Source organism: Diaphorina citri, unplaced genomic scaffold (genome assembly GCF_000475195.1).
Source record: "Diaphorina citri unplaced genomic scaffold, Diaci psyllid genome assembly version 1.1 scaffold2264, whole genome shotgun sequence".
NCBI classification, from domain to species: Eukaryota; Metazoa; Arthropoda; class Insecta; order Hemiptera; family Psyllidae; genus Diaphorina; species Diaphorina citri.
In genome coordinates this window covers 32,947-44,274 of record NW_007379689.1, presented here as the reverse complement: position 1 = coordinate 44,274, position 11,328 = coordinate 32,947, and the positions used below count along the sequence as shown (strand labels likewise).

The window sequence follows — 11,328 nt, the reverse complement described above, 5'->3', positions numbered from 1 at the left end:
CTTAACCTCGTAACATACTGGATCTTCGTGAGGTAATACACAGAAGCAGTGACAATACAAACATGATAAATTAATCAATCGATAATCTTTATCGATTGATAATTATTCAATACCTATACAAATCGATTTCCCACCGATTGTTTCCTAGACGACTCGGGTAAATTTCCACACAAATCAATAGCTCACCCCGGGACGAAGTTTATCCTATACAGATAAGGTTTATTTCTCGGGACGACTGGCTTTCTCCTATCCTGTTTGCCTTTCCTATTAGCTTTTGGGACGATAAGACCTTAGCAGTTACAGTTCCCTCTATCAAACCTCTTTGAAAAGAGATTTGATACCCCCAGTCCCAATTAGTTGAAATAATCGAGGTTCTACTGTATAATTATCTATAAGTATTTTTCTCACCATTATTGTCTCGCCCTCTTTTGAGCTTTATAGGACGTGAGTCATCTCGTTTCCAAGAGATTCTCGGCGTTGGATTTCCCTTAGCGCGACATTGCAATGTGATGTTCCCGCCCTCCGGAACTTCAATGTCACCACTTGTTTCCTCGTCGATGATTTTCGGAGGCACTGCAAACAGAAAATGGGAAATTCTCTTTAGGTATACGTATTTTTGTTCCATACTAGCAGGTTGCCCGTGCTTCGTCAGTCGTCACGGAAAATTGATCATAACTCGAGATCGGTTGAGATTTCGGCAAACTCACATCTTATAGCACATAAAGAAATTAAGAAGAATCACACTAGGCTTGCACTCCGGAGGTCTCGGCTTCGATTCCCGGCGGGGTAGAAGTTTTTTAAGCTCTGAGCTTGGAGTTCGGGGTGTACTCAGCCTCGTGAGGACGATTGAGTAGCTACTTTAATCGAGTGGTGACTAGTGGTGGCATTACCAGTGTGAAAAGATTATTGAAATAATGATGGAAATTGATTGCAAAGGTGGCACTTAGTAATGCTGTGATATCCACATAAGTTGTGAAAAGGTTTTTCTTTATTACAAACAAATTGAGCAAAGAAGAATAAAAAGAAGAAGAATTTTTTTCTAATTTTCTTCTTCTTCTTCTTCTCCTCACTAAGATTCCCTTCACAGCTTCACACGCACTTTTTCCTCTGTTCTTCTGTCCATTAGTCAATATAGGATTGCAAAGGAGGCACTTAGTAATACTGTGATATCCACAAAAGATTATTGAAATGTGGAAATTGACTGCTAAGGAGACACTTAGTAATGCTGTGATATCCACATAAGTATGTGAAAAGGTTTTTCTTTATTACAAACAATTTGAGCAAAGAAGAATAAAAACAAGAAGAAAATTTTTCTAATTTTCTTCATCATCATCTTCTTTTTCTCCTCACTAAGATCCACTTCACACGCACTTTTTTCTCTGTTCTTCTGTTCATTAATCAATATACCACCGGACAACACACACATTGCGTTGTTCCTCAGTTACCGGTTCGCATCATAACATTATTTCTCAGAACTACCGTTGTAACAAAAGTTTAATACAAATACCTATATAATATTCTATTCTATTCTCGGAACCAGTTTCCAGTTAGGTTCTCCAGTGGCCTCTTGGGGTCAACCCCGAGTATCCGAGATTGCCTGGGGTATATTAGTTCGCACAGACCTCTGATTCCTACAGATCGCCTGGGGTATATTTACTAGTTCGCACGGACCTCTATAATTGCTATTTTGCGGAGTTCAAGTTCAATTGAAGATTCAGTCTTCGTTCGAACGTCTTACGGGTAAGATCATGAACGTATAAACCTGAGAATTTTAAATTTCGTGTGTGTTCTTTTTTTATAAGTTGATTTTTTTTTTGGACCGGTAAGTTGTTTTTGTTATTCTGGGTTCGATTAGGGGACGAATATTATCCTAAATGAGGTTCGTTCTTGGAACGGCTGGTTTCTCCTATCCTGTAGTCCCTTTGTCTTCGATTTTTACTAGTTCGCACGGACCTCTATAATTGCTATTTTGCGGAGTTCAAGTTCAATTGAAGATTCAGTCTTCGTTCGAACGTCTTACGGTTAAGATCATGAGCGTTTAAACCTGAGAATTTTAAATTTCGTGTGTGTTCTTTTTTTATAAGTTGATTTTTTTGGACCGGTAAGTTGTTTTTGTTATTCTGGGTTCGATTAGGGGACGAATTTTATCCTAAATGAGGTTTGTTCTCGAAACGGCTGGTTTCTCCTATCCTGTAGTCCTTTTGTCTTCGATTTTGTGAGGCTAGACCTCCTTTTTTACAGTTCCCTCTGTGAATCCTATTAAAAAAGAAGAAGAAAAGCTAGGTATTATAAGCTTAAAGACCAACCTCAATGGTGTACCTATCTATAGTAGGTAATTAGCGCGGTGGATTTCGGATCTAGAGTTTTTTTTAGATCGAGTCCACAAGTCAAGTTATAAAATTTAAGTAATATTAGTATGATTAGCACAATAATTAAAGTTCAATATCAAAAGTCAGTCAAGAAATGCGATAAATGGAGAGAGCACATTTTGGGAGGCTAGACCTCCTTTTTTACAGTTCCCTCTGTGAATCCTATTAAAAAAGAAGAAAAAAAAGCTAGGTATTATAAGCTTTTAAAGACCAACCTCAATGGTGTACCTATAGTAATTAGCGCGGTGGATTTCGGATCTAGAGTTTTTTTAGATCGAGTCCACAAGTCAAGTTATAAAATTTAAGCAATAGATTAGCACAATAATTTCCATATCAAAAGTCAGTCAAGAAATGCGATAAATGGAGAGAGCACAAAAAAAGGAGCAGTCTTTAGAGAGGTAGCACTCCTCAGAGTCCTAAGAATAGGCTGTTCCCGTAGGAACGCAGGAGGAAGCAGAACAAAGAATTCGGAAACAATGATGCTTCCCCTCCTACATCTCTGACCCCCCGAAGTCAAGGCCGAACAGGCACTCTTCATTAGAGACGACGTACCACAATGTAAAATCCCATAAGGATGTATAAATTTCGGTATTTCCCCACACGAAGGTTGGATATTATTAACTACGTCTGGTCAGGGGCGGTCACAGCGTCATCGCACCCCGGTCCTACTCCGAAAATAGAATAAAAGACACCTTGTTTACCCGGCCCGAATCAGAAGACCCTTTCTGGTTCCCAGGATAATCCTGGTATCTTGTGTGATATCCTCAGTCCTATGTCATGGATATGGAACTGCCCCTAGCAGTCACAACCAAGCTTCTGGTTCTTCATCCAGCGGCGGCTATACCTCTTCAGGTAAATAAGCAACCTCTTTAGCCGAGTGGTTATCACACTGGACTTGCACGCAGGAGGCCCGGGTTCGATTCCCGGCGGGGTCGAGGTTTTTTTCGGCTCTGTGCTTAGAGTTCGGGGTGCACTCAGCCGCATGAGGACAATTGAGTAGCTACTTGATTCGAGTAGCGACCAGTGGCGGCATTACCAGTGCAAAAAGATTATTGAAATATGGAAATTGATTGCATAGGAGGCACTAAGTAATGCTGTGATATCCACAAAAGTTGTGAAAAAGTTCTACTTTACAACAAAGAATTTGAGATTTGATTTGATTTGACACCTCTTCAGGTCAATTTCCATCCCTTCGTCACTATACTATGATTACTAGCAGGTTGCCAGTGCACTAAGAACAAATTACTGATAGGGTGCCACATTGGGTGGAAGAACTCTATCACCCCTAATTTAGGTTGTTGGAATGCCTATATTATAGTGTCGAGCTTTCAGCGTTCAGTATTAGAGCTCCCGAAACCAGTCAATCCATTGGGCTTTCTACCAAACATATTAGGAAGCGGTCAAACTTTCTTGACTTGGCGGGGCGGAGCGCTACCGCGCTCCTTGATTCCCAGAATTCCAATCCCCAACTTATCCCAGTCCTTCACCTAGTCCTTACCCTAGTCCCTCACCTAGTCCTTACCCCAGTGCCTCCCCTAGTCCTGCTAGTCCAACATACCAACCTGCACCTACTGGCTCCTATGCTCACCTAGTCCTTACCCTAGTCCCTCACCTAGTCCTTACCCCAGTGCCTCACCTAGTCCTTACCCCAGTGCCTCACCTAGTCCTGCTAGTCCAACATACCAACCTGCACCTACTGGCTCCTATGGTGTGAATGAACGAGTGAATGTATTTTAATGGCGCTATCAAGGTTCTCCCATTGTGCCAATTGTGCCATCCACATCTGGCCCAATCTCCAAATATCTTCAAAAAAGGGGTCTACTTTTTGGAGGGTCAGGAACACCCTGTACAATAATCGGATTTTCAATGTTTCCAATTGTGAAATTTCATTCCCCAAACACAAAACAAAGAGAGAGAGGTCACCTAGTCCTTACCCTAGTCCCTCACCTAGTCCTTACCCCAGTGCCTCACCTAGTCCTTACCCCAGTGCCTCACCTAGTCCTGCTATTCCATCATACCAACCTGCACCTACTGGCTCCTATGGAGGCTCTTCAGCTCCACAATTACCCCAACAGCAACCCCAATTCCCTGTGATTACCCCCACTCAACAACCGAGTCAACCATCTTACGGGTCTTCGTCTGGTTCCCAATACCACCACCAACAGCAACAAGTTCAGCAAAACACCCAAGACTACTGGTGGAACGGACCCAACTCCCCTTTCAGTCCAAATCAGTTGGGAAATTGCAATCATTTAGATTGCAGTCCTCCTAGTATTAACAAACCCCCTCCTCCCAAGCCAACTTATGGACCAGCCCCCACTAGCCCAACTTTTAGTCAACCGATCCAACCTACGTATAACCCTCAGCCATCCCCAGTTGCCCCTGTTGAGTCAGTCAACATTGCCCAAAATCCTTATCTTTCTGGTGCTTTTAATAAACCAGTAGGACCTTCCCCTCGACCACCATCATACGGCCCACCATCGCCAACCTGTGGTTCCCCAGCCAGACTAAGCTGGTCTACTCCCTGTTTAAAGTTCCCCAGCCAGACTAAGCTGGTCTACTCCCTGTTTAAAGTGCCCCAGCCAGACCAAGCTGGTCTACTCCCTGTTTAAAGTGCCCCAGCCAGACCAAGCTGGTCTACTCCCTGTTTAAAGTCCCCCAGCCAGACTAAGCTGGTCTACTCCCTGTTTAGAGTCCCAGAGACAATCTAAGCTGGTCTACTCCCCGTAAGTCCTCCAGCTAGACTAAGCTGGTCTGCTCATTGTTTAAAGTCCCCCTAGCCCCCAGCCAAACTAAGCTGGTCTACTCCCTGTTGTTTCCCAGCCAGACTAAGGTGGTCTACTCCCTGTTTAAGGTCCCCCAGCCCCAGCCAAATCCTGCAAAAGATTATAATTATTATGGAAGGTTACGAATATGTATTACAGATTACAGCTACCTACCTACTTTTGTAAAAAAAAAAAAAAAAAAAAAAAAAAAAAAAAAATTTAATAAACAGAATAGACCCCCCCCTCATTTTTTAAAAAAAAAAAAAAAAAAAAAAAAAAAAAAAATGAAAGGTTTACCGACGTGTACAACTTGGAAGTGAAAGAAATGGCAGTGAGTTCTGTATGTGTATTGTGCACGCTTTCCTTCTTTTGTACTCACTTGCACTTCCGCGTTTCTGACATTGAGACAGGGTGCGTGGAAAGTCGAAATGTGTCTGTTGTCCCAGGTTGTCTGCGACAGAGGAGCGGAACAATCAATTTGTTGTCATTGGTGTGTGTTTTTTTCTTCTTCTTAATTATTCTTTCAATTTTATTTTCTTCGCACCTTTTACCTTTTAATCCCAATATTTGGTTGGTTTTGGGTCAGTTCAAGTCGAAAAAAGGAAAAATACCTAGGTATGTGGTATTCAACTGTTAATTACAGTGTAATTTCTGAGGTAAACGAAAGTGGAAGAAGGTAAAAGAAAAGAAATAAGGAGGAGAAGAAGAAGAAGACGCGACGAACGAAGGCGAAGACAAAGAGGGAGAAGATAGAGGTTAGGTAGCATGCAAAATAGTACATAGATTACCTTACCCTAATTGAAATGCTCGAAACTTTTCGGGGGATGAAATTTATTCCGGTTCAAATCAATTATTCCGAACCCAAATTGAATTATAAGTTTTCCCTACCCATACATTAGTGCCACTTTCAAAAGTTTGCTATTCTTTTGAACTCAGATTACTAGGTATGGAGATGAAGTTGAATTGGAAGGTCTCTCGATTTTATGAACTTCACGACTGAAATGATGCGTCACACGTCGCGTCATAGTTTTTAGCTAAATCCCCTTTGGGGATGAGCTATTCCTAACGCAAGTCACAAATTTGGGTCGGGGTTGGATCTTTTGGGTCACTGGGCTGTAGGATTTAGCTCTAGTAACGGTGATGTGTTAGAATTTTTTTCTTCTTCTTCTTTTGAATGGGTTTTGTATAAAACAGTAACAACTGATGAGGTCTTGTCGTCCCGAAATGGAAGAGAGGACAGGATAGAAGAAAGCCAGGTGTTCCAAAAACGAAACTTTTCTGTTTAGGGTAAAGTTCGCCCGGGCGAAAATCGATGCAAGATCTCAAAAACACAAAAAATATACAGGATTTCCCACCGAAAGGAATACATAGGATGATGGTCTGATTATGGTTTTACCGCCAGGGGCGCTTTTGTGGGGCCCTAGAAAATGGTTTTGGATTTTTTTTATAATGAGATAACAATATTGTTGGCCACGCCCCGGTGCGCGGCCACAGCCCGTCGGGAGGGTATCGCAAATAGGCGAGGGCTGTGATATATTATAAGTACATAGATGTATTCTGAGAGGGTAGGCTAGTAGTTTAATATTAAACAAAAGGTAGACTATTGGTGCATTTCACCAATGACTTAATCAGAGATTTCACTAATTATTAGAGAATTTTCAATCATCTAAAGAGGAGTTTTTAATGATCCTAACAGGAGTTTTTGAAAACTCCTACTTTTTGGATCACTAAAAACTCCTTGACAGACAGACACCGAAGCGAATACAATAGTCCGTCCACTATACCTTTTATTATTAGTAATAATAAAGGAAGGACGGACTAAAAACTCCTTGTTGGAGAATTAAAAATTCCTTTGTGGATTATTAAAAGCTCCTTTTTGGACGATTTAAAATTCTCCGCAGACGAGAATGTTGTTAGAAAAGATCCTCATTTCAATGTAACGTAATATCTGAAGATGAAGACCTAATAAGCACTTTCTGACGATCAAGGACGTCGAAAGAAGTCCTCCAGTGATGTTGATGGTTGTAAAAACAGGAGAAAGTAACAATAGAATTAAAAAATGAAAAAGACAATTGAGATTCGATATTCAACAAAGAAAGTTTGGTGAGCCTTCGAGAATACTCAGATTCCCATCATCAGACCAAAAGTGGCGAGGGAGAGCGACTTTTGGTCTGATGATGGGGATGTGAGTATTCTCGAAAGCTCACCAAACTTTCTTTGTTGAATGTTGAATCTGATTTTTTTCCATTTTAATTTTAATTTGTGATGATTCTTATCTAAATACCTATTTATTTGCATTTAAATTTATAATTTTTTTAAAGAACTGCTCTGATATAGAGTTGCCATACGACATACCACATACAATCAGTCGATTTAATATATTAAATTTAAAGACGTCATTCATATTAATTTTATGAAGGGCTTAGTTCCAATTTCTTACTTAATTCAAGACACTCATGCTTGTGACACAAATTCCAATTAGGCAGGAAAATATTTCTTAGTAGGTACATACCTACGTAAGTAATACCCACTTGTTAGCCTATTCTTAGAAATGGCAATGTGAAGACAAAAGAGGAAATTTAATAATCAAGCCATTGTGATGTGAGGTAGAGTGTTTATAGAGGTTCTTTTTTGCAAGGAAAAGTAGGCAATAAATGGATTATTATTATTATTTACTGAACCTGCCTGCTGACATTGTAGGTATATCAAATGTAAAAATATCAAATATGTACCAACATAGAAGAATACCTAATAATAATAATAATAATAATAAATTCTACAACCTATTTTTATTTATTTTACTTAATCTGGACTTTTAGTTTAATTCAAGGCGGCCTTAAAGCCAAAGGACGAAGTGTGAGACCAAACATTTTTGACATCACTTGCAAAATGCTCCTGACGCTGTTCACTCTTCTCACAATACAAATCTAGGAATACAAGTATTAAAAAATTGTAGCATACAAACTATACTTGTATACCGTATAATATAAATATTACGATTTTCATTTGCATTTTTTTCCAAGGAGAAAAACGGAGGAGGAGGAGAAGTAGGAGGAGAAGGAGGAGGAAGACTAGGAGGAAGAGGAGGAAGAGAAAGAGAAATGAGGGAGGAATGTTACAGTATTTTCTCGACAGTATTGTGTACCTACTTTTCATTTTCCGCCCTTCACTGAACAATCTGATTTTTTTCTTTTTATTATTATTATTTTAGACTTTTAGTGATAGTTAGGAGCTGTAGCTTCTAACAGTGCTCTAAGGTCTTATCGTCACAAGAGCTAAGAGAAAAGAAAGACAGGATAGGATCCAAGAAGGAACCTTATCTGTTTAGGATAAAATCCTCCTCGGGTAGGAATCGAACCCACGACCTAAGTGGCTAGACATTGGTCTACCCTTAAAACATACAAATGCATTTTGAATAAATATTGCATTTTCTCTTATTCACTCTCTTCTCGTTCTCCTCTTCCTTCTCTTTCTCTTTCTCCTTTTCTTCCTATTCCTATTCCTTCTCTTTCACTTTCTCCATTTCTTCCTATTTATCTTTCTCCTTTTCCTTCCAATCCTATTCCTTCTCTTTCTCTTCCTCATCGTTTCCCTCTCCTTCTTCTCCTCCTCCTCCTCTTGCTCTTTCTGCTCCTCCTCATTCTTCTCTTTTTTCTCCTCCTTCTCCTCCTCTTCTTTCTCTTTCTCCTCTTCCTCCTCCTCTTTGTTCGTAATAGTCTAGCTCACAGGAACCAGATGTTTGGAAAAATTAATAAAATTGGCACTCTTGCCATAGGGTGGCTCACAAGTTTGGTACCATATTCACAAATTATCCAGCGCTGAATTAACTAGCGGCGACAGCACGTTGGATACACCAGTTTTCGATAGATCACTGAATTTCAGCAATATTGCATGTAGAGGAAAGCAACGATAGATGAAATCGACGAATTCAAAACCGCATAGCGCTGAGAGCAAAAAGCTCTATGCTCCGGACCACTCTATTTTTAGTCTGAAGCTCTGTCTGAAACGGCTTCAGACAGTTTTTTTTGAAAGTATACTGTGACGTCACACACCTTGAGAAAAATCTAGGGCACCGGAAGCCCAATCGAGTGACTGTGTTCCGGAACTCTAATATTGAACTCTATATCAGGAAGCTCGACACTATAATATAGCATTCCGACAACCTAAGTCAGGGGAAGTCCCCCAATAACAGAGTTCTTTCACTCTAATCTGTGGCACTCTGGTCGCTATTTTTCTCTCTCTAAATGCATCCAGACATCAACCTCGCTCAACACAGAATTAATGATCCTAACAGGACACTGAATTTCAGCAATATTGCACGTAGAGGAAAGCGACGATGGATGAAATCGACGACTTCAAAACCGCATAGCGCTGAGAGCAAAAAGCTCTATGCTCCGGACCGCTCTATTTTTAGTCTGAAGCTCTGTCTGAAACGGCTTCAGACAGTTTTTTTTTTCGAAAGTATACTATGACGTCACACACCTTGAGAAAAAACTAGGGCACCGGAAGCCCAATTGAGTGACTGTGTTCCGGAACTCTAATATGGAACTATATATCGGGAAGCTCGACACTATAATATAAATAGCATTCCGACAACCTAAGTCAGGGGAAGTCCCCCAATAATAGAGTTCTTTCACTCTAATCTGTGGCACTCTGGTCGCTATTTTTCTCTCTCTAAATGCATCCAGACATCAACCTCTCCCAACACAGAACTTTTTTCACACCCTTTGCCCTTTTTGTTCACACGCGCTCGCTCTCTATTCCAAAATTTCCACGTTTTTACAAATAAGCAGGGGAGAAAATGTTTCGAACATCGCGCTGGTTTCGTGTTAACTGTAAAATATACAGTCAGGGCCGTTTCACAGTGGGGCTCCTCAAAGGGGGCTCGAAACCAATAGGAGGGGCAAATTATTACAGTTAGCCCCGAACCCCCGATGCCCTTTCATAATAAGGGTAGTGCTTATGTATACGGCTCTCATAATAGGACTGAAAAGTCCCTTTACTCCAGCAGTAGACTACTACTATTATTGTGGTCAAATTCTCAAATTATATTGATAATTGAAGATAAAATTAAATAAATTTAATCAGCTGTGATTGCACTCACAGGAGTCCAATCACAGGATTGGGCCTGGTAAACAGGAGAGCGTCTTGACCACTACAGTCACTACACCATAGGTTGGGCCTTGCGAGAGACCGGAGGCTGCTGTTACCTGAGACAAAGTAGGTACATTACATTATTATTATCAATTGAGGGGCGCGCAGCAAGAAGGGTAAATGTAGCAAAATCGCGTTTTCGAGAAATCGCATTTAAAGTTTTTCCTACTAATTACAAAATTGTTTGTTTACAATTGTTTGTTTTTCGTGTAACTTCGTGAAAAATCGAGATATTATTTTCTGTGCTGTGTAGAGAACAAAGTTCCGCGTCGAATAAGCCTGTATACGCAAAAAGGGCAAAAGTCGACTTTTGACCTTCTTGCTGCGCGCCCCTCAATTATCATTATTATTTTGATTCCTATTTTAACTGTAACTGCCAAGGTCTTATCGTCCCGAAATCGAAGAGAGAAAAAGGATAGGATAGGAGAAAGCCAGCCGTTCCGAGAACGATCCTCATTTGTTTAGGATGCCCTTTTTGTTCACACGCGCTCGCTCTCTATTCCAAAATTTCCACGTTTTTACAAATAAGCAGGGGAGAAAATGTAGCGAACATCGCACTGGTTTCGTGTTATTTTTTTATTATGGGAGGGTGGGGGAGGAGGAGAAATGTAGGGGAAGTGGAGGGAGATGGGAAGTTGAAATTTCGCATAAGGATGAATATTGATGGCCTATACGAAAAATTTACAGTTAATTTTAACCAAGTGAAGGAGAAGGAGGAGGAGGAGTAGGAGGAGAAAGAGGAGGAGGAGGAATAGGAGGAGAAAAGGACGAGAAAGAGGAGAAGGGGAGGAGAAGGAGGAGAAAGAAGAGTAGGAGGAGGAAGAGAATGTACCGTTATTATTGTATAGCCTAAATAAACTGTCGTTAGGTACTGTTGTATGTTGTATGATAGGAGGGGTAAACAAATTTACATAGAGACATAGAGAGGTAATGGATGGTGCAAACAATATGATTGTGTTTACCAAATTTCAACAAAGCGGGACTATAAACCATTCGAGACGTTGGTTATGATGAAGCAAACAAAAAAAAAAAAAAAAAAA

The 11,328-nt window shown here is 40.4% G+C and overlaps 2 protein-coding genes across 2 annotated transcripts in view; both read left to right on the top strand.

Annotated features, from left to right (window-relative positions):
* Positions 1-1,961: 1,961 nt before the first annotated feature.
* LOC103518590 (uncharacterized protein ZC21.3-like) overlaps positions 1,962-11,328 on the top strand; it is a 32,491-nt gene continuing 23,124 nt past the window's right edge. Inside the window, exon 1 of the mRNA XM_026830347.1 lies at positions 1,962-2,101. The gene's annotated coding sequence lies outside the window, so the exon portion shown is untranslated. The remainder of the gene's footprint in view (positions 2,102-11,328) is intronic.
* LOC103518591 (vegetative cell wall protein gp1-like) overlaps positions 3,147-11,328 on the top strand; it is a 9,186-nt gene continuing 1,004 nt past the window's right edge. Inside the window, exons 1-3 of the mRNA XM_026830349.1 lie at positions 3,147-3,221; positions 3,918-4,091; positions 4,280-4,880. Coding sequence (XP_026686150.1) covers positions 3,147-3,221; positions 3,918-4,091; positions 4,280-4,880 — 850 coding nt within the window. The remainder of the gene's footprint in view (positions 3,222-3,917; positions 4,092-4,279; positions 4,881-11,328) is intronic.